This window comes from Rhamphochromis longiceps, linkage group LG6 (assembly GCF_057381845.1).
Source record: "Rhamphochromis longiceps isolate RC_006_pf linkage group LG6, R_longiceps_female_GT1.1, whole genome shotgun sequence".
Taxonomy (NCBI): Eukaryota; Metazoa; Chordata; class Actinopteri; order Cichliformes; family Cichlidae; genus Rhamphochromis; species Rhamphochromis longiceps.
The window spans coordinates 30,940,758-30,964,425 of NC_140562.1; the positions used below are offsets into that span (position 1 = coordinate 30,940,758).

Sequence of the window (23,668 nt, forward strand, 5' to 3'; positions counted from 1 at the left end):
TTTAATCAAATACAAATCAGTTATTTTGTATTATTTATTTTCATTCTTCATTGGATATTATGATAAATGATTTGAACTTAAGCAAGATATAAATAAATCATTAGAGTTTCAGGCCATTGAGGACAATGACAAACACTAAAGAGCTGGTGAGACAGGAACAGGTCAGACTGCATCACAGAGACGGGTCCTGTTCAACAGGCGCACAGGTGTCAGGAAGAGACAACCATATAAGGACGCCAAGAATCTGAAGGTGGGTGTGGTGGAAGTGAACAAACGTGAACGTTGAACCTCTAGTTTACACTTTGCTTACTTGAATATCATCAACAAAAAGTATATTCACATGTTCCTTCAGTTTGCATAGCCACCAGCAAGACCAGTTTTCAGGAACAAACACTGCTTCATGCAGAAGACAACACAAGGCAGTAAGCACTAAAAAATGTTGCAGGAACTCATTGGAGGATTTACGACTGAATGATTATTCTTCCTGGCTTCCTGTTACCTTCCTGACATTTTACAAGTGAATAACAGCCCACAGGTATCTGTATCTTCTTATGAATAACTAGGCAAAAAACACATGAGATCTGGTACCATAATCAACAGAGCTAATTTTGCACCTTTCATGCAATTTACCCTATGATTAAACCTGCTGAGTAATTTTCAATAGCCAAAAGGCATTCTGACAAGAGACAAATGTACTGCACTTCAGAAAATAACTAATTGCAGGGTGTAATAAAATTACCACCTTGCGGTTATATACCTCCACCAATTAGTCAAGTTTACATCCATATTTAACGTCAAAGGATGCCATTTTCTGTAACAAATTGTAACAATTTTAAGAATATAAGGTTATATAAGTAAAAATAAACTAAAATAACATGATTAGGTTTTCTTGTTCTAGTTGTGGAGTATGAAGTAGCTGACAGTATGTTATTTTATACATCCTAAAAAGTGTTATACATGAGCAAGTCACTGCCAAATGTGTTCTGTGAGGTCAAAATGACCTTTGACCACCAAATTCTAACCCTGCGTGAGTCTAAATCATTTAGTGACAAATTTGAGGTGTTCGTAAAACTCTGTGTTCACAGCAACAAAAAAGTAGTGCAAAGGACATCTGCCTTCAGCCATGGCTGTCAACACTGTAGAGACATAAAAACTGGTCTGCAGTAGCTGGTGACCTATTAGTGTCCCCTCCTCCAAAAATAATACACTACACTATACCCTACAAAATATCCTAAGTCCTACAAATCTCTCTCTACTTTCCACTTGCTGTCTGTTTGACTTCCTTGGCTTCTAGTTGAGTACAGAACAAGTTTATCAGCTGCTCTTGAACATCTAAAAAAAAAAGGATTTCCTTTGAAATATTAATAGATTTGATTAAATGTTTCCAAACAAATGTTGTGAATATTTAATTCACATAGTCGAACTCATTAAAAGCGTTTTGCAGTAAATGCCTAACAGCAGGTTGGTGCCAGTGTCTATAATTTACTCGTAAATACTGACAGGAGGACTGACAGGAGAACTGACAGGAGAACTGACCGTAGAACGTAGCATGAACAAGTTCTGAAATAGAAAGTACGCCCGTCAAAACTTAAAAAGAAAAACAAAAGAGAGTTACAGAAAGCGGCAAGTAAAAGAGGGCTAGCAAGCCAGATCTCTGTCCTGTTGACTCCTTTAAAAAATAGGGAAGTTTTAAAAGCTCTGTTGAAAGCTTTTCCACGCTGTGTCACACATTAACACTCCCAGAAGTGATGCCTGTAGGTCACGAAGGAAGGACAGGAGGCGGTCAGCAGGATGTATCTGCGGCAATCTCCTGAGCACGAATCAATCGCTGGGCTAACATTGCTGCCACTTATAGATCTCCTCTGTGTCTGTCTCTGTCTCCCTCTCTCTGTGACTGTTTTACCCCCTGAGAGGACATTTTTAATTTTTCATAACCTCCTGTAGCATGGCATTTCAGTCACAGCACTCCTCTGTAGGAGTGCTCTGCGGATAAAGGTAGAGGCAGATTTCTATTTTTTACAAGTCCAGCCAACTTCATAGTAGTTATCTGCATGGCAGTCACACCATTGCTACTAAAGATATCATTTTCAGCTGTGCTGGAGTTGGTAAAGTTTGGCTTAAGGGTGAATCACTTTTGGATAGATGTTCTTTAAAGAATAATATACAGTCAATACCTGACAGTTCTCATCTAACTTATTTAACTTTCTTGTCTTTCTTCCCAGACTATGACTCTAAAAGTCAATACGTGCCAAATCATACTTGATTTAAGTCTAACCACTGATCTTGTGCACCTTTGAACTCATTATAGAGCTGCTGCAATTTTTATTCGTTAGTGATTAGGGTGGGTGGTGAGTGAAGATTATGTTGATCTGTTCAAAAAGGCTCTGTGTAAAGTGACATGCACCACAGTTCGGGACATTTCTGCTGAGCAGTCTCGCTCAGACGCATCAGGACATTAGAGCAGAATATCCCTGTGACAGTAAAAACTCCTGACCTGGTGTTCTTGGCCACTATTTACTTTTCGCTGAAAGCTGCTGTTTAGTCTGTGGGTTAAAGCTGGAGACCCTTCTCTCACACTAGTGATGATCAGAAACATCAGTGTCAGAATTTACAGTCTCCAAAAGAGCAATTTAAGAAATATCAGTCTGGATCTGGGCTGAAGGTGCATGAGAAGATGATCTTGGAAGAGAGGCTGGTTAGAGGGCACCTGGCTAAATAGAAAGAAGCTTCTGGTCCCCCCAAGAGGCATTTGTTTGTTAAACTGCCCCTCACAGAAAGTCGCAGTGCCAAGGGGTGAACTGGTGAAAAGTTGTACCTGTACATGAGCTGTGTTAGAGTTTTGCTACTTTTTTTCTTCTTTATTTCTCTTGTTAGCGTTAGTTTTCTTCACCATTGCACAGTAAATATGCTGTAAAAATCCACTGCCGTGAAGAAAATAGGCAAATAAAAAAGAAACTAGACTCTTGAACAGTGTTTAAGGGCCCCCTTCTTTCTACCTTTACCAATCGGTCAACTGTCACAGCTGCTTTTAGCAAAAATCCCTCCTTAAACCTCTACAGAAGCCGCTTTGCACAGCAAGTAAACAGCTTGTTAGGTGTCATTACAGAACATTGTCAAAACATTGCTTAGTGGCTTGAAAATAGCTCTGATGGTTTTTGTTTCCAGACTGTTTTCATCACCTTTATCAGCTGAACTTCTGTTGCAGCCTTGTGGTATAAAACTAGCAGCTACAACAGTGGCATCCTGCTGCTTCAGAACACTTGCTTAAAATAAGACACTGTGTTCAAACAAATAAACAGAAAAATGCTCAAATATGGATTGTTTCTGACCTTATCTCTCTGCGGGGTCTCATCTCTGTTCTTAACTCTGAAACTCTCGCAGAAAATCCCAACCTTCTCCGTTACCGCTCTCAGCACTGGACATATGTAATAGTGTCCTCAGGCTTTTCTTCCTTGCTTTGTTTCCTTTCTGCGAACTCTCCCACAGCCATGCATACTACGAAAGTTCTGAATTCACAAGAAAAAAAACAAAAAAAGTACTTCGACTCATAAGCTCTAGTGGGCATAGTGCTAGTGTTCCTCCTTCTTATTCTCTTTCACTTTACATCCTCTTTCTTGCAATTTGCTTCGGTGAATTTTTGAGGGATGATGCAATGAATTAAATTAAAACAGAGGAAGGTTGTCTTAAATTTCAAGGCTAACACAAAAGTATAGGTGACGTATTGATCAGTTCAGGCTTGATACAAAGGAATTCCAAAGCACTGTCAGAGCCGGGCAGTGGAAATCAGGCCAAAGTAAAAATGGGAATTGTGGCTGTGGGTATTCACCTCAATACCCACAGCCACACAAGCCCAGCCCAAAAAATCTGCATTATGTCTCTTTAGAGTTTCAGAGAGTGTACGAAGAGGGTGGGCGGTGGTGGATGGGTGACAGGGCACGATAAGGCTTACTCATTCATCCATCCCTCACTAGCTAGTAGATCAAGATATTACGTCAGGAAAGAGGCTTAAAAAGACATTTGAACATTGGAGGTGAATTATGAATGAAGCCGTGGCAAGAAAGAGAAGGCAAAAAGATATGTGGAGAAATATTTCAAAGACCGGAGGTCTCCACCCCCCCTCATGTAAATCCTATTAGAGTGGTAGGATAGCAAAGTGGGATTAGCTGACCTAGTCCATTCGGTCCAGACTGCTTCACACTGATAAAACACATCACTCTCAGATACACTGCTACACAGAGGTTCCTGCATCTTACTTACAGATGTACAGCCTCAGTGTTGTGAAGGCCTTAACAAGCCAACAGGATCCAACACGGCAACAACATGCTGCGAGAGTTCTTTTCAACATCAAACATTTACCCCCCCTTTTTTTTCCAACGGTAACCCTCTTTGAAAACTGCATCAAAAAGAAATACTTGTCTCACACACACACACACACACACACACACACGCACGCACACACACACGCACGCACGCACGCACGCACGCACGCACGCAGAATAATAACTCCAGGATAAAACTCCAGGATGTTTCTTTCAGGAATGAACATTCTCTCTCTGTCAGGAGGAATCTGTGGCATCTTGGAAATGTCACTTGCTGTTACAATCAGGTGGCTGGCCCGGTATTTGCTATGTTAAGGGTTATACTGCCACAGAGAAGGAGGGGAGAAGCAAGCTGGGCAGTAAAGAGGGAGGGGGTCAAGGTTTCACAACAGAAGAACCTGTCTGATGGTCATCCTTTCTCTCCATCAGTTATTGTTAAATACAAGAGATTGTGTAACATTTTAATAGGAAATCATTCTGATTAGGGACAAACATGGGGTTTTGTGAGTGAAATTGAACATCTACTGCATCCATATCTTTTTGTTTTGTTGTGAAGGCTGACTGTCTACCCATGAAAGAGTATGCTGCTTTTTCTGCCTGTTCATGGCTAGTTTGAGAATTTCTGTGAACTGATCCATGATACTGCCAAGAAACACAGCTTGTGCACTCAACTGGTACAGAGAAATACGGAGGCCACCTTAACAAACAAATGTCAACGAACGGTTTCAGGTTCACATTTAATTATTAAAATGTCTCATTGATGGTGCTGTTAAGATTAAATCTGTCCTTTCCTAGCATCACATAACAAGAAAACACGTTTTGATTGGTCAGTTTATTAACTTGTTATCATTAAAAGCTGAAGATGCATCTATAACATCTAACCTACAACAGACTTACAACAGTCACACCTAAAGACCGTTCTCATCAACAAGCAAGATGTTTTGACTGAGCAAATGCACTAAACTACACACCAAACAATGAGTAAGTAACAACTAGAACTTTTAACAGTGCAACCTTGCAGGTAGCCGACGCAAAAGTGACACGTTTCATGGTCGATGTCAGGTGGAAATGTCAAAAACTTTCTGGATCTCAAGACTTAAGATGAGAATCCTAATATACCACCTATGCTATGATTTTTCATGCACACTATTAACACCCCAATTACAAAAAGTGATTCAATCCAGCTTGGTCTCATAAGCAACAACTATCCCAAAAGGCAACAGGAATTACAACCCTAGGGTATCACTTTTGGTCAGTTTGAATCAATCAACACAATTTCAAGGTGGGAATATGAAAGTCACCAGTTCAGCAGCTGGCTACATGTAAAATATAATCCTGACTTGTTTAATAATGAGTAGCATCTTGGCAGAACGCATTAATGTTACAGGCATATAATCCTCAATTATTCTTTTTAATATTTAATGAACATTTGTCATAATTAGATGGTAAATTCTCGACATATGATCAATCATGTTTTTGAAGTCACAAAACCATATCAGGCGTTCCTTTGGCACTCAGATACTAATATTACTGAGAGATTAGTTTGTAGTGAAAAAGGTTTGGAAGATTCTAAGTTTTATGAGACTTGAAAGCTGCTTTTAAAATTTCATAAAGGCTCCTATTTACAATGTGAGATATGAAATATTAGCAGCTCCTTGACGCTCAACAGTAGTATTTTCAACTAGATTTTTTTATGTTCAACATTTGCATTTTTCTTGTCAACATCATATTATTAGCATTCTGTAGCAGCGTTGACTTGTTTGAACAGTTCCACGGTTAACTTGGAGCATTTTCTGCTTTATTTTGAGCCATCACTATACAGCAAAGTGCAGCTTCTCAAACAAATATATCTCCCTTCTTTCAGATTTCCATTTTTATTAGCGTGAAACACGTCTCTGTCTCCCATAGTGAGAGACAGAGACACTTGCATTTTTGACAGGCGCAGGAGGCAGATGCGATCTAAGAGTGTCGATGTCCTGATAACTGACACCATTGAAGAAGACACCAGATCAAGGATGCCTCAACCTCCCCCTATCGCCCTACCTGTCAACTAATTCATTCACTGACATTTGCTCTCCACCCCTCTGGAGATCTAGAGCCAAAAACTCATGGAGAGCTATCAAACTCACTATTTCTGTTCCTGTTGATAAAAGGGCTTGCTCGCTTTACCACAACCACTGACCCGATTTCAAACTCTGCTCTGAGGCCGGGAGATTTTACTCTTCCTCACTCCACAGTCAACCCCCTGGGGCAGAAAGGCCGACCACTATCGGCATTTAAAATTGAATAATGCATAGACAGCGCTTTGGCACCAGGGTTGAACTGGCAAACCTTCTATCACACTTCTGTCCATAGGTTGTGACAGATGAGTTTTTAAACGCACTTGCTCTAAATCCCATGCGTGGAAAGGCCGGAGGTAAAACTGCAACGCCGCTCTATGTGTGCACTCAGCAAGTGGGAAGTTTAGACTAGTCCCTGATATGAAGTGTTTGTTAGTTTGTTGGTTTTTCTCACCAGATGTATTGCAACAATCTAGAAAATCGCCATATATTTAGAGCTGCTGAAGGCAGAAGGAACATTGCAATTCACAACTTATGAGGCCACTAATATCATGTAATCTGTCATGGCTTTGAGGCAGTGGTAGCAATGTTCAGTGGCAACCAGCGAGTCAATAAAAATAGCCCACACTTGTAGCTAAAGCCGTTTCTCTAGGCTCTCGGCTGCCAGTGTAAGAGTCAGTGGAGACTATACTAATCTTATCTTTTCACTTCTTGATTTTCTTTTTATATACTCAAGTAGCAACTGTTTGACTGCACATAACCACGTCTTCACTTTGGTCTTCTGGTAGCTGGTAAGGAATGCTGTTGATGTGGAGCCAGTGAAGTGAGAAGGAAACCAAGCAAGTTTAGTGAGGTCCCATTGAAGGGTGGATTAACATTACTGAGCTGCATTCCAGTGTGTTCACAGTAATGTTTACGTAATGCTACTTGAGCAGAGTTGCTGGACTGGTCACACCGCTTATACAGCAGGTGAGCTCCAGAAACAAAGTCTCTGAAGCCATTTGACCCTTCTACACACTACAGCAAGTCCATTATTTGTAAGGTTATCGATATAATGCACTGCATTGTGTGTAAGCTTATACTCCATATCACATTACCATTATATTAAGCAAACAAAAAAACAATAGCTTTTGGAGTAAACTCTAGCTTTATGAAACCAGCTTGGTTTTTACAATACTACGTCAGAATACTTTAACTTCTTTTATTTAACTTTAAGGGCTGAAACTTGTATTGTACTTTTCTGCTCTAACCTTTTTACCTTGGTTTTGCCACGCTGTATATGTGAGTCTGTTCAAACAGACTGAGAAAGACCAGCTGTCTCTAGCGGGAGGTCTCATAAATCAATAACCCATTCATCTATTCAGTAAACTGCTTATTATGACCAGGCTCTCAGGGGATCTAAAACCTATACTAGAATGTGTAAAATAAGATAGACAGCATAGAGCAAGGACATCACAGCAGCTCCAAAGACACAGGCCTGAAATCAATGAATAAATATCCAGTTATCCCCATACTGTGTGAACATTCAATTAAACAGATTTGCAGTTCATAGAATATGTCACTAACAAACCTCAGGCGATATTTTGACTGGCCTTCAGCTCATAGTTTTGTTAATCTGTGGACATGCAGGCATTCAATATTGTGGAAAACTCTAGAGCCATCTTTGAGTGTTTTATATTTTGATTCCAATCAAACCTTATTCTAATGTTTTTAAAGTGGTATTAAGCAACAATGCATTGAGTCCAGACTGTGATGAAGAACATTTAAACTCATCAGAACTGTGCAAACTCTGTATTTGCCCTGAATACTGTATTTCTGCATGTTTTAACTCACCGGACATATTTTCCATTTCCGCAGCAAAATATAAAGAAATCGATGGTTTTCACAGTTTTTTCCCAAAAACTATCGCAAACCTTGAAAATATGAGCGAAACAGTGTTTCACATCTTGCATCCAGTACATAATACAACATGTTTGTGTTTTCCTGATAATCGGTGTAAGGCCTTCAGCAAAGCAATAGGTGAAAAACAAACTTGAGTATATTCATGTTTTAAGAGGAAATCATTTTTTCCCCCTGAACACTTCAACACATCTCTAGAGGACAGATGATGACAAGAATAAAGATGAGACAGGAAAAATGTGGAACATCACAAGGTTGTCAAAAAAATTCATTAAAGAGGCAGGTACAGCTTGTAGAGGGTGTAGCTCCTGTAATGTAAAGAACTGCTCTCAAGAGGAGGTAAAATAAATATTAAGTATGCGTGCTGTTGTTAAAGTAAGCTTAACCAAACAGGCCTCTGATACATTAAACAACCTGAGGGACAGCAAGTTTGACAAATGGTATATATCCTGTAAAAAAAAAAAAGGATTGTGCAATACAGGATGGAAATAAACCAGAGTTAAAATGATTAGCTGATTGACCAATCAGTTGAAAGATCAGCTGCAAGATCGTGGACCTTAAAAATCTTAAGTATTTAAACTAAAATAAAATGTGGATGCACAAAAGCGGCCTTAGTTATGAATGAGCATTTTGATTGATATCAAATGTTTGTTATGTGACTATTCAGTGTGACTGGACCCACACAAGGAAGTGGAACAACACTTACTATGAGGTTATGCACAGGAAGGATTGTTGTGAATTTCACACCATGGATTTTGTTGTTATTTAACTTAGTTTTCTAAACTCAAGTCTCAACCAATCTGTAAGTAGGAGATAAAAACAGATTAGCCACAGGTTTAAAACAGCTAAGATGGGGAGTGTGTGTAAGAGCCGATTGCTATCTGATTAAAGGCTACTTTGCAGTTGAGTATAATGGAATGAAAGAAGAAAACAAAACCACAGTCTGGGCAGTTGAAGAGTGTCTTCACTGAATATTTTTTATGTTTTTTTAATCCAACTGTCAAACATAGATTTCATCACTAAATAAGCTTATGCTTCTGTTCAATAAGTGAGATATATAATCATTCTTCTGACTGCTTTCCTGGGTTGCCTTTATATCCCTTCCACTTTCCAAAACTCAGTACTGATCATCATTTATGTAGTCTAATCATCTCCTTTCCAGCCTTCTCTGAGCCAATCAGCCTCCATGCTGTGTGCTTTAAAATCCCAGTCCTCTTCTGTCATTCTACCTTTCAGACTCTCATGCAACCCACCTCATACCCATCTCTGCCTCACCCTGGACCCTCAGAGCGCCACCCAAACATCTCTCTTCATCTTCACCAGCACCAGTGTCTAGACTCCAGGAAGTCCTGTTTTAATTCCTGTCACTGCTGGGATTCCAGTCTGCTATGATTCATAGGAGTCTAATCGCCAAATAGCTTAACTGAATTTTGTATCTTAATAAATGTTCAGTTCTTCCAAACAATCTCCACTTAATCAAATATTGTAAAACCATACATGCATATAAGGTTTTTGAATTACAACAGTGCTGCATGAATGAAATCAGTTTGTAGAAAAATGAAAGAGTTTTAGGTAACAGGGAAGAAAAACAAGAAAATAAAACTCCTTATACACAGAACCCTTGTCCATAAACTGATGCTAAATGTAAAGTAAAAATAAAATAAATCGAAATTCCTGGCTCGTGTGAAAAAAGCCAGTTATTTTCCTCATCTCTGCCTCACTGCCACAGTGGAGGAAAGCGGCTTTATCATACCATGATTCACTGGCAGCCTAATGAGAGCTACAGTCCTAAGCTGTTTATGTTGCATAAAGGACAGCCGCTATTAGCACTGGTGTCAGAGTGGGGGAGCTGGACATTGGGTGGCAGTGCAGCAACAGTTAAGCTTGTAACAGTATTCATTTACTACCAAGTCCTCAGCTGGCGGCCTGTAGCGGAGGCCGCATGGTTGGCAAACTCCAGATGAACTGAAGAAACAGGATGATACTTAGCATACGTGATTAAACACAAGAGGGATGTCAGAGTGGATGCTGATCACAGCAGGTTTTCACATTTAGTATTCAGTGTCATAAAATACACAAATATTTGTAAAGACATTCATGGACATGATGCATTTTCTAGCCCATTTCCCTTTTATTAACCATGCCAACTAAACCCTAACACCAGTTTTTAGCCTAAAGCAGCCAAAACTCTTTCAAAAATATCCTCATTTTCTTTTAAACAGCCAGAAAATAAAACCACCTAAATTCAAACTGCTTTAACATTTAACATTAAGTTAATTTGTATCCGTCAACAATAATCTTTTAAAAAAAATAGTGGGACTCGAGAAAAAATGTAGCAGTAGAAACTATAGTTGCCATAAAATGTGACATGTCTACCATTTGTTCCCTTTAACCATATCACACCTAGTTCTGGTGTGATAGTTCTAATTCTCCACATGCACGGTAGCAAGGTGAGCATCCCACATCAGAGACAGAGACAAGGACACGGAGAGTGTGGGAATGAATGACTGCCACTTCAGCAGCTTCAGAAAACAGTCACTGCACACAAAGATTCATTTCAGACCAACTGCAGCTGAAAGAACAAAACCGTTCTGACCCTTCACAGATTCAGCTCCACTTGGAGCAGAGAAGATTTAAAGTCTGTGGTGAAGAGACGAATTTCCCCCAGAAATATTTGTTTTCTTACCCATGTTCCTTAAATAAAATGAAAACCATGATTAAGACTGCCACATTAACACAAGACTGCATCCCAAAATACATTTACTGGCATAATTTAACAGTGCTTTGTTTGTTTGTTTGTTTGTTTGTTTGTTTGTTTGTTTGGGTTTTTCGTGAAATTCACTTCTGCAATTTAAATTTGATCACACTGTTAAAACAAATTTGATGGATTTTAGTGCAACCTGGAAGTGTCAGGTGTAAGTATATTTGTAGAAAGTTGTCACTTTTGTGTGTGTTTAAAAAGAAATCGAATGAGACCAAGATTCAGCTTTGGACTAAAGCTGATCACAGCTCATAACAGTCATATCAAATTTTTAAAATAAAATTGGAAATGATCAGAGAAATGGGGTGTCTGAGAAATCTTAACAACTTGAGTGAGCAATGAAAATAGATCCAGCGCTGTCCCACTACTCCAAACTTGCAAGAGTCAGCAAAGCATACCTGTGACTGGGGCTATGGTAACCAGCTTAAGCAGAAAGTTGGTGATCGTTGGCTTTAATAAAGCTCCAGCCCAAAGGAAGGTATCTGATCTTGGAGCCAGTTTAATCCTATATTTTTGTGGTTATTGGCTTTAAATGTTCTTTTAATTGAAGAACTTTACAAGTGCTCAGTGGATACAAAAATCTGCTGTTTGTTACTTGAAGCATTGGGAAAAAAATCTGAATAAAACTCAAATACTAAATAAACTCAGGAACAAATACAGGTTTGCATATTAATAATTTATAATACCACGTAACATTGCAGATATGTATTTATTCAATTTATCAAGGCTGTAATGATAAAAACTAAGGAGTTGAATGTGATGAATATAACTGAATATAACTAGTATTGAATTTATACATTTTTTACACAAAGAGATCCAAGGTACTAACAAAATGAAAACAGTGGCCAAGACCCAAGAGGAGATTATGTTATTATTTTACTAAAACTTCTGTTTCTGAAGTATTTAAATTTTTTACTCTATTTTTTAACAGTGAAGTAACTGGCCTGAATAACAAACAATGATTTCAAACCAGACAAGGCGGATCAGTAAAAACCGGTGACGCAGACTTACCTTGGCATTGGCTTTGGTCTTGGTGCTACTGTTGTTGTTGTCAGGGCTGGAATTGGCATCTTCATGAACTCTATCTAAAAGCCAGAGGAGGAACTCGAGGGCATCATGCTGAGAGTTTCCACGAAACTGAGATGCATATTTGGCCACAATGCTCTGTGGGATGGAGAAACATCACAATTAATCTGTCTTTCCAGGTGATTTCTAACAAACTTTGACTTTTGCATTTATAAATTAGTTTTGGTTTGGAACACTCAGGAGGGAGACAGCAAAACAGCAATGCTTTTCCGTCTGTCATGATCAGATAAGTCATACTAAAACATCCGTAAGACATTAAAAAAAGATGTTTTCCTCTGTAGTACAACCCAACCTTTGTCTAGAATATAAAAGCCATTGTTTTTAGAACTTTATAAACTAAGTAAGCATTGTCAAACTTAATGAGATTTCCTGGAACTAAACAGTACAATACAGGGATGACAGCCTTTTATTCCTTTTATTATCCATGTATTATTGCCAAAAAAAATATCTTCAAAAGCCAGACAAGTCCTTGAACAGCATTGTTTGGGCATATAAAGACAAAGAACCCTTATCAGAAAGCCAGGATGAAAATAGGGTGGAAAAAGGCTTGGTATGTCTCATGCTCCCGAACGTAATAAACAAAAAACATGGTATAAAAGGCAGAAGAGGGAGTATAATGGCATGGGCATACATGGCTTTTAGTGGTACTGGGTCACAGACAGCAGAATCGGGTCTAATGAATTCAGAAGTGCAGAGGGCTCATCATTCATCTCTCATCTCACACTCTGAAAGCAGCTCAGGAGTTTCTGAAGATAAATACGTGGAATATTCTGCACTGTTTGATCCACATTTCACTCACAGACACAGACATAAGTAAAGGCATCATAAACTACTACGAAGGCCAAAACTATTTTTTAATGCCAGCATCTTACAGACAGAGAAACATAAATTCTTGTAAGCAAAGAACAAACAAAGTTCCACTCATTCAAATGTACTCCTAATATTCCTTCATGTTTGTGGAAAATAAAACTTCTTTAACTTTATCGTCACATCTTTGCTCTGCATATTTGATGCAGTTTTTATCAGGTGACGTAATCATGCATGGTGGTTTGATGAGCGTCATTGTCAAAGCCTGTAATACTTTCTGGTTTCACTTGAGTGATCTTAGGCAACACTGTGACTTCTGCCAATGCCACTTCTTCAGACTTCTAACTTGGAATTCATGGCATGTCAGTGCCACAAATGGATTGCCTTGGCTAGTGTGTCAAGACACCAACATCAAAGGACACATTGTGTGTATAGAGAGATGAAGGTGGCATCTGTTCTCAGTGTCATATAACACCCCAGAATGCAAACTCTAAGCAATTAGATTAGACTCTTGTATTAGACTCAACTCCCAACTGTCTCCCAATTCCAGCAGTATCTTCCCGTGCCAACAGCAGCACCCATCTGATATCCTCGTGTTGGTGCTGTTCCCACATCATCATAATAAATGTTGTTCCAGGTTCAACATTGCAAGTGACCAATCGCTTGTTGTGACGTAATACTTTTGCAAGCCAAGCCATTCATTCATTTATGAAATTCCAATGTTGCAAGGACAATATGTACAATGCTTATTGTTTATTAAAGAGCAGTATCCTGAAATGCAAAGAATTCAAATTGCTGAATCGGCGGACAGAGGCGGTTTCCCGCAAGTTAAGTAGATTTTATTTACAGCATTTTTTTCTGAAGTCGCAAAAGTATCACATCACAACAATGTGACCAACACGAGGATATCAGATCGTGCCACTCCCAACGGGCTCATCTTCTCTAGCAGCTGGTGCAAAGAGGTCCATTTGATGCCAGACAGGTATTTCTCCGTTCCCCTTGACTCTAAGCAGATGGGTTTCTTTCAGACCTTAATTGATGAGTAAATAGATGTAACTTGAGCGGGGAAGAAGAGTGAATCCAAGCTGAAAGTCTTTAGCTTTTTGTAGTAGCATTTAAGTAAGATGAGGCGTTTTAATGGTTAGCTGTTTGCTAAAAGCTGGAGTGCTGGTTAGCTGTAGCGCCACCTTTTTTCATGCTATTCGTGAACTTCACACATTTATATGCACTGCATTTCAAAAGGAGACTCACACAAACTGTATCCACAACATCGCAGGTGTTTCTTGGGAAAAAAAACCCAAAAGTCCAGTCTTTGTAATTCAGTTATGAGGAAGGAGTAGTAAATTTATGAGTGGGACAGAAAATGACAGACAAAACTGATTACCACTACACCAGGTGGCTACTTTGCTTTCTCTCAGTCACTCTTTCTCTCTGTGTGACTGACAGCATCCAGGCTCTGCTCTGCACCTCATTAAAAATCACCACATCATACCTGCAGTATCCCAGTATCTAAATATAAACACAGGAGGGAGCCCCCTGCCTCCCCCCCATTCTATCTGACAGAGACAGCCCGCTAATGAGCTTCATCACTATGAGAAAGCACTGACAGGGGATGGAGGGATGTGGGATAGATGGAGAAAAGGATCGGTGGAGTAAGGGAAGGATGCTGGCGAAGTTTCAACAGACCAGTTAGTGTTCTTCTTCTGTCTCTTTATCAAAAGGACAGCACAGTTGTGGAAGGCCCAGAAAGGAAAAGTGAAAAACACAGGCAGCACAGTTTGTCAAAGCTATCAGCGAAATGAGAGAGGAGAAAATGCAAAGGACGAGAGAGGGAAGGAGAGTTTCCAAGGTTACAATAACGAGACTCAGTCTGGGCACTGAAAGCTGGTGGAAATCAAGGGGTTAGGACTTCAGTGCAATGGAAGTGCACTGGCCTCGCCTGCACTGTTGTCTCACGCTCATTTTTCTCTTTGTGTGCACGCGTGAGTCACAAAAGAGGCGAAGTTGTATTCGAAAGCAGCAGTTCTTGTATTTGATTTCTTGTAAAGAGGGAAATGAAAGAAAGGGCATTGTTTAAACTGAGGCAAGGTGGAGGTGAAAAGAAAAGAATAGCAGGTAGGTTGAAAAGTCAAGTTCCTCTGTAAACACCAGCAGTGCTCAGATCTGACCCGTCCACAGCTAAAGAAGTATCGTAAGTGTTTGTAGAGTAAACACATCAGAAGTAGTGCAGGAGAGGAGAGCGGTGGGTGGAAGGGCCTGCTTTAGGGACCTTACTGAAAGAACTATTGATCAGTCTAGAAGAATCTTCTCCATCCACATACGACTGAGCGCCACTCAGTGCAGAGGGCACAGGGAGCAGTTCTCTTTATAGCTTGAAGCATGATTAGTTTCTCTCAATGAGTTTAATCCTCTTTTGTTATTGAAGAGCATGAATTAAATGTGCTGTTGGATCATCAACAGATCTGAACAGAGAGATATAAACTTTTTTACAGTATGGGAAGTTGAAAGTTTTCAAAAATACATTCGCAAAAGCTGAATTTCCCCTGGATGCTCCAATTGTTATTCTGCAGTCCACCAAAAGCCAATACTCTGCTTGAAAGAAAGTCTTGGCTGTGTATATAGCAGAGGAATAAAGCTATAGAGTCTAGGACTGTCTGGGTTTTTCACTCCCCAAAAAACAAAAAAAGAAAACACCAAAGAATTTAAAAGCACTGGAAAAAGATAGCAGAATGACAAAAGACAGCCATAAACCTGTGCAGTCTGCACAGCAGGGGTCATGACCTCCTGCGGTCAGCCGAGACAGGGCTGCACTCCACACTCAGATGTCTGTTTCGGTTTTGTATCTTGCAACCTTTCCTTCACCTCACACCATTACCCCCATCGCACATCCATCCTCCTGCTGTGTAAACGACAGATTAGAGTGCTGGCGGGGAAGGAATTTACTATAAACATACATCAAACAAATGACCCTCCCCTCTCTCTAAAAGAAAAAAAACCATTTACACCACCTCACCCCATCATGATCCAGCTTGACAAACAGGCTTGATTGGATTCCTTAGTGACGGTCAGAGAGTGATACTGACAAACCATTGCAAGGTGGAACCGTGAGAGGAACTGCACATGCTTTTGTTTTCCTGCATACACCTATCTTCCCCAACAACAGGTGTAGCTGGAACGGGGGGGGGGGGAATCTCTCACTACTGACTGGTCCATTTGCTGTTTCATTTTTCAGCTGGTTCGTGTTGTCAGATCACCTTTGCTGTTGGAACAGACCAGAAGCAGGGCAGTTATCACTTATACTGCTCGCTCTCCTTCCCATCATTCTGTTTCATCTATCACACAAACACGCACGCACACATGCACAAGTTCTCTGTCCTCTTTTCTTTGCCCGTTCTTTCTATTATCTTTTTTCTCTTTTCTCTCTATCATATAAGAAACATTCCCTCCACTAATCAGCAACAGCTGGGCTCCAGTCAGCCCAGCTAACCCGTAAACACGAGCAGAAAAATGAGTCTCTCTCTTAGCATCTTAGCACCTGTCCCTCCCTGTCTCTTCATTCCAGTTTCAATTTCTCTGTTAGAATATGTTTGTAATCATCCAATAAAGGTTAATGCGAGTCAAAAACGAACAAAGCCTGCATTTCTACAGCTACCCCAGCATGAGATATCAGTGAAGAACAAGAAAGGGGAAGATATGTGATGAAAATAATCATTTCTGAGTGATTTAGTGTCTGTGCAGTTTTTCAAAGTGAAAAACTGCATTTAGACTTCTTAAGTTAACAAATCAGATCAACCCAAATGATTTAAGTTACACACATTGAGGAATAAGTGAAACTTAACTTGCGAACTTTTACTGGAATAACAGTGATCAGGCTGTAAATTCAAGCTGATAGAAAAATAAACCACCGTCACTAAAGCAGGAAACTGCAATTCAAATACCCTTTTGAAAGTGTGCTTTACACGTATCTGTGCTTTCCATGACTCAAGTAAAGCAGGCTCCCTTCTATGATTTGGCTATTGCACTGTCACACCCCAGTACAGTAAGTATTGATGCTTTTCCACGGCTTATGTCATTCGGTTTCAATATATAAATCATGACAGGGATAATAAACCTGGTGGGAAAAGGTGTCATACTGACACAGACTCCTCCTTGCATTTCTTTATTGTCTGTTGCCACAGCGGTGCAGGTACAATATAATACAATACGACTCACTGAGTCATGGGAATGCATGCTGCTTTCTAACAGCATATGGTGGCTTTGTTGTCGTACTTTTAAAAAGTCTAACTCCACTGTTGTGTGAGATGAAGTGTTTGAAGCTTCTTTTTTTAAATTTCCCTTCAACAGCTAAGACAGGTACTAAAGAGCGTATCTGTAGCCAGGTGTAAAATATAAAGATTATTACAGCACAATAAAGTATTTTATAATCATCCTGTTTATCCCACTTGAATCTAAAAGTAAAGCCCATCTGTTTTGCTGGGGAAAAAAAACAATGCTGCTCATCAAACTGGGATGATGCGCCATCGTGGCATTTCTGTGCTGCTCAGCGCAGGGAGTCCAGGTGGTGTACGTCCCCCCCGCTGTGTGCACAATGTATAGCTCTTCAGCACTGAAAGCGAGAATCAGACTGGTCCCCGAAGCAGAAATAAGACAAGGCAAACAAACCATCAGTCTTGCTGGTGTGCTTTACTGTCACAGACCTGTTCTCCCCAAAACAAACAAAACCACTTAAAACACCAGGCTCAATCTTTCAGACTAAGCTCCCCCGGCCCCACAGAGCTGGATCCTGTCAAGTGTTTAAAAAAAAAAAAAGATAATGATCCTTTCAGCAACTGTTAAAAGTAGTTATAGCACTGTTAATTGTTCAGGTTGGGAGTATAAAGCTGAAAAAAGAGAGAGCTTGCTCTGTCATCAAGTTAAACTGATGTAGACAACTTTTGGCCCAACCAATAAAATGAGATCTGATGATCAAATGTGCTGTGAAGCAGTAATGGCAACGCTGGCAATGCTAACCATTAGCTAAAGCTCTTCCATTAGGCTGATTAGTGTAATTTATAAGCAAGCGTGCGTTTGGGGGCACATTGGATAATTTACATGTGGTTATTATGAGAATATTATGAGCAGGTGGGCTACATTAAATAAGCTCTGAAGGAATTCTGTGAACATATAACGAGCATATCGAACAACAGTGGTGTTGAAGTTTAATGGCCAAGGCTCACCAATGGGGAAGCAGAAATTTCAAAGCACGTCTGTATTCAGATTTTTGAAAAGTAGCCCCGATTTCACTTGATATGCTATCACTTCTTTGGATTGCATGCTTGGATGAGGCCCATTTGCTACATATAGAATGTAAATTGACCTAGAATGTCAACTGAAACCTTTGTATGAGGTGTTGCCAGTCTGGTAGCTATACCTGCCCTCCATCAGCTTATCAGACACTTCCACACATTCTGAGAGACTTGATCTGAATCTGCCTCTGATTCAGATCAAGCACTTTATGTGCTGAGATTTTGTGATAATTCTCAGCGTGTGGTGGATGATAGCAGCCACTTTAAGTTTAAGTCATTATCGAAAAACGTCTTGTGTCACAGCTTTGCATAATTCTTCAAGGTGATAGACCTGACATGTAATCACTGACTTAACTATTTTTCTAAAAGCCTGACGTTATTCTGGTGTATTCTGAGCTGAGTCTCTGTGACTTCTAATTTCCGCTCATTCATTAAAGCCGATCTCAAACAAAGTAGAGTAATAAAAAGCATTGCGATAGCCTTTATCTCGGATATAAATTTCCTTTTTTAACCCACTTCATTACAAGCCAGTGACTCTATTTAAATGCGAGCAAATTTGTCAATAACCGGCACATGTCAAGGCTGTCTGTTCCTTTCTCTAATTACAGACGAAGGGGTCTTGTGAGGATCACAAGGATGTTACTTTAGTTTGGCTGCAGTGTCTCTACCTCCCTCATTCGCTCACCCTCTGAGTGCACACCGCTGGAGGCATCGCAGCAGGGGGGATCCTCTTTTCCAGGCCAAATGCACTCGCTACAGTAAACATCCTCTCTCCTGCTTCACTCCGGGATAGGCGGACCCGTACAAATCATTGTGTCAAGGCAATGGCCCAAGGAAAGGAAATGTGTGTGAAAGATTTGTTTTCCTTTTTTTTTTATTACAGGCAACCATGAGAGTAATTACAGAAAAACACTTTCAAAGCACATTCTGACATTAACAGTTAATATTCATATGAGGATTTAATCATCATGCTGTGCAAACTGTAGCATCCTTCTATTTTCTTCCCGCTTACCCAACCTGGGGTCTATTCCACTCGTCTTACATCCTAGACAGGTAACCAGTCCAACACAACCCACAACACAACCGTATATGGAAAAGAAATAGAAAAAACTTATAAAAGACTTGCATCAGATGTGGCCTACTTCATATAGTGAATCATATAAGGCTTATATGATTTACTCGTGAATTTTTCAAGGGATCTTATATCTGTTTTCACTCTTGTATGCTTTTCATACAAGTTTCACACAAGACAGATACAAACTTCATAAGATTTTTATATATCTTTTCCATGTGGGAAGGCTAACACACAGAGCACACAACCATGTGTTTTCTCATCTACACCTACAATCTACAACAATTAACCTAACAAGTCTTTAGACTGTGTGGAAGCCGTAGTATCAGAGGGAGCACGTAAACTCCATAAAGAGTCAGTTCAATAGAGATCAATATATTAAGTGTTTACTGTACGAATTTCTTTATGCAAGGCCTGTTATCTAGATCCAAATGATCTTTATGATGTTGCGCATACTATCTTCACATATCAGACTTTTGACTGTTTTAAAAGACTCAGGCTACATTAGTTTCCCAAAGCAGGAGTTGATCTCCCGTTCGTGCAGACGCTCTTCAGTAATAATATCATAACCAGCTACCCTTTATATTTCTTGGACTGAAACACCATCAAGTTTTTCTTCTACTTGAATCACGACCTTTTCTCAAAGCTTCAGCATGCTCACACCCAAGTTAGCTAGTAGAACATTGCTTATAAAGCAGATTTAATTCAAGGTGGAAGTGCAATGAGCAGCATTAGATGTGAGCAACCACAGAGACTGCAGGCAGAAATTAGCATAAAGCTAAAATATGAAACACAATCGTTAAGCAATGTGATTAAAACACCACAAAAATAATGCACATGATTAAAACAATGATAAAATATATAGATATAAAAGATATAAAACAATTCATTAAAACAAGAGCAGCATTAAACCAATTAGAAATGAATAATACATGTGACTTAAATTACTGCTAATAATAATAATAATAATAATAATAATAATAAAGGATTAAATAAAATAATTAGGAATAGTAATAGCAATGTGTGCCTGTGTGATCACATATGTGTGTGCGTCTGTATGTGTCTGTGTATTACATACCTAATCACTCATAGTTTCCCTGTGCTACTGATATTTCAGAGCAGTTTTTTGTTTTTGTTTTTTTTTCTAAGTAATCCTGCTGATTGGCTACCATCCAACCACTCCTGAGAGAAGTCTAAGCCTCTACAGCTCCCAGTTACAACTGCAATGAGTAACAGGAGCAAGAAGCCTCTTGTGTGTAAGTGTTTGATCACTTGTTGTTTTGAAAAACCTTAAATTGAAGAGGTAAAGCTTCCGTTATGAAGCAGCCCCTCTGCACTGAACACTTTGTGTTTGTGAGTCAAGACCGCGTGTCTTCTCTCACAACTCTGGGAATGCAGACAAACCACCTGAAGTGTAGGAACAGGTAAGCCAAGCAGAGATAACACAGCCTACGTGTAATCAGTAACCACATGGTTACCGAACTGCAACTACTTCAACAAACAATATCATAAAATGTCGAAACCATGAGGTCTTGAGGTTGTTTTATTATTACTGCCTGGGACAGAAAGGTTTACCACTGACCTCTGACCATATTCAAGCTCACACCTTTAAATTTTTATCCAAATATTTACCCTCCTTTCTTAATTGTGCTCATGATTTTTTTTCATGTCTTTAGCTTATATTAATAAATGGACTGGACTGTAGTCAACATAATTTACAAAGAGTTTGTTGTGTAAGTATCTTCATGACTCTGTGTTCTTTATTATAATCAATCGAGACATTTTTTGGCAACTTCTAAAAAGTTTTAAGAAGTATTTTTAAACTTTTTGACAGGCGATCGCTTTTTGGGAGGCAACTTTGGTATGACATGCAGCTTGTGGCACTAAATGTGAAGAAAGTAAGAGATGAATGTGAATAAAAAGTTTAGCCTATAAATATGATCTCTTTCTTCATGGCCGAGGTGACCTACCAGGGGAGCCTGTGGCACAAACTTCACGAGAGTGAGTAATCATGGCCCCTGCTGATCCTCTTCTAGCTTTCAGTGTGTTATATCTCTGTACCTTGTCTCCCTCAGCTGAGTGCAGCACGATCAATCGGCACTGATTCGGCCCACAAACACTGTCAGTGCAATAGGAGAAAACTATGTGGCTTCTAGTTAAGTGTATTAATATGATTTAAAACGCCCTGGGGTCTATTCCACTCGTCTTACATCCTAGACAATGAAATTGTGGTTTCATTGTGCTTGAGTTTGAGCACTCTCGCTGCCAGTGAGCAGTTAATCAAATAGCAACAACAACACTGGCACAGTTAGCAGCAGACTTTTGGGTTTCGGGGCCATTTGCAATTAGTTTAACCCATCAAGATGAATAGCATGCCCACCGGGTGGAGAGTATTTGTTTCTAGTTGACACCGGAGTACCTGTTTGAGAACAACTCTCTTTATAGAAAACAGAAAAATCACGCCAGGTCTCCTCAATGGGGGAAGCCTAAGCTTGTTCAGTTCAGGTGAATCGTCTCCATCCTTACCTTGAACTCCACAGACAGCTGCGGCGTGTACTCCAGTGTCCAAAGCGCTCGAACCAGCGACGCCAGCTGCTCTGTCACCTCTCCCCTGGCGGTCTGCGACTCCGCTCCTCTCACCTCCCCGTTAACCCTCTGGAGGCAAATATCCGACTTATACTGCTCCAACCCGAGGTATTCGGCGAGCAGGTCCGTGTTGCTGAGGCACTGAACCACAGCGTTCATGAAACAGGTGTTGCCGTGGTTCTTCAGTCCCAGCACTCCCGGGGTCTTGTCGCCGTAGCACCACGACAGCCTGTCTTTCACCGAGCCGTGAATGGACGAAACCGTGGAGCTCTTCTTTACGGTTCCTTCCCTGGAGATCTGCGAACAGTTATCTTTAAAACCACCCGACGCGCTTTGCCCGAAACCGCCGTCGTCGTCTTCTGCGTCCTGCTGTTCCGCGTCGCCAAAGTGCGCTAAAGTGCCCAAAGTTTTAAGGATCCTTCCCATGAAATTCCCAAAAGATCGAAGCGATTTCCGTCTAGTAAACCTACCAGATTTGTATTTCTTCTCCTTTGGCTTCGTCGTTTTGGGTTTCATGGGTTGTCTTCTTACCTTGCTTTCCTTACGGGTATCCATGGCTCTATCACTTAAACGGACCGAGAGAAAATGAAACAGACTATCAACGCGCACCTGTCTGCCAGGCTGTCTACCCCTCCTCCTCCCCCGTCTCACTTCTCTCCACAAACCTCACTGCCGCGAAGCCAATAAGGCACATTATTGCTGATATTATCCCATCGACATCTCGGTGCGCGCGTTTTGTCGGGTGACGATCTATCTCTGCAGGAGCTACAGAGACGAGCGGCTCTCCTTCTTCCACATCGCAGGTTCATTTATACTTCCTCGTCGATGGCTCTCAGCGCTGGATCGTGCGCCTGGCGGTCTTTGACTCTCTCTCTCACCACCCCTGTTCTTCCCTCTTCTCCTGTCTGTAGGGCCTCATTGAATTGCCAAGGATCCTGTTTAACTGCCCGCCTCACAGGCAAGAATTTAATTAACCTGAATTAGACTGTAGGCTATCAACACAAATATGTATGTGGTTAAGTCATTCGCAACGGGTGGATGACAGGCAATTCAACTAGGCATATCTACTTTATTTCACTCTGAACAAGGAAGTTGTCGTCTTTAATAGGTGACAGGTACAGCAGTGTGAATCTGCCCCCTGTAGGACCAGTTCTAACATCACCTGCCAAAACATCTGCTGAGGGTGTCAGAGAAAGCAGCACCATCCACAATACCAAACTAAATTATAGACTACTTATAAACTGCTCAGAGAACAACTAAAAAATAAGTTTCCAGTATAATGGTAAATGGACTAGTTCTTATTGAGCATTTTCCAGTCTGCTTGAGCATTCAAAGTGCTTTAAACAACCCATTCATCCAAGCACTTCTCACACACATACATTCAGAAATTGCTATTTCTGCTGAAGAGCCTGTCCACATAGGTAGACCTGGTACACCTGTGCTATTTGCTCTGACAGACACCTGTTTGTGAAAGCCAATAGCATGTCTAATCAACCAATTATGATACCAACCCAGTGGATTTAGGAATGCAGACATGGTCAAAATGACCAGTGATGGTTCGAACTGAGCATCAGAATGGGAAAGAAGGGTGATTTAAATGTAGCATGGTTATTGTTGCCAGACAGGCTGGTAAAACTATTTCAGGAACGTGTGATCTATTGGGACCTTCCTGCACAGCGATCCAGAGAATATTAGAATAGAATGGGCTGGTGTAGCAGAAGACCACACCCTGTGCCACTCCTATTAGCCAAGAAACAGGCAGAAAACCAATGCTACAGTTCACACAGGTTCAC

General features: G+C 40.3%; 1 protein-coding gene across 1 annotated transcript in view; it reads right to left on the bottom strand.

Annotated features, from left to right (window-relative positions):
• The window catches only part of usp43a (ubiquitin specific peptidase 43a), a 144,627-nt gene extending 121,713 nt beyond the window's left edge, over window positions 1-22,914 (bottom strand). The window contains exons 1-2 of the mRNA XM_085410200.1: window positions 21,816-22,914; window positions 12,051-12,203 (exon numbers count right to left, since the gene is read on the bottom strand). Of these exons, the coding sequence (XP_085266326.1) occupies window positions 12,051-12,203; window positions 21,816-22,430 (768 nt within the window). The 5' untranslated portion in view covers window positions 22,431-22,914. The remainder of the gene's footprint in view (window positions 1-12,050; window positions 12,204-21,815) is intronic.
• Between the last annotated feature and the right edge of the window lie 754 nt (window positions 22,915-23,668).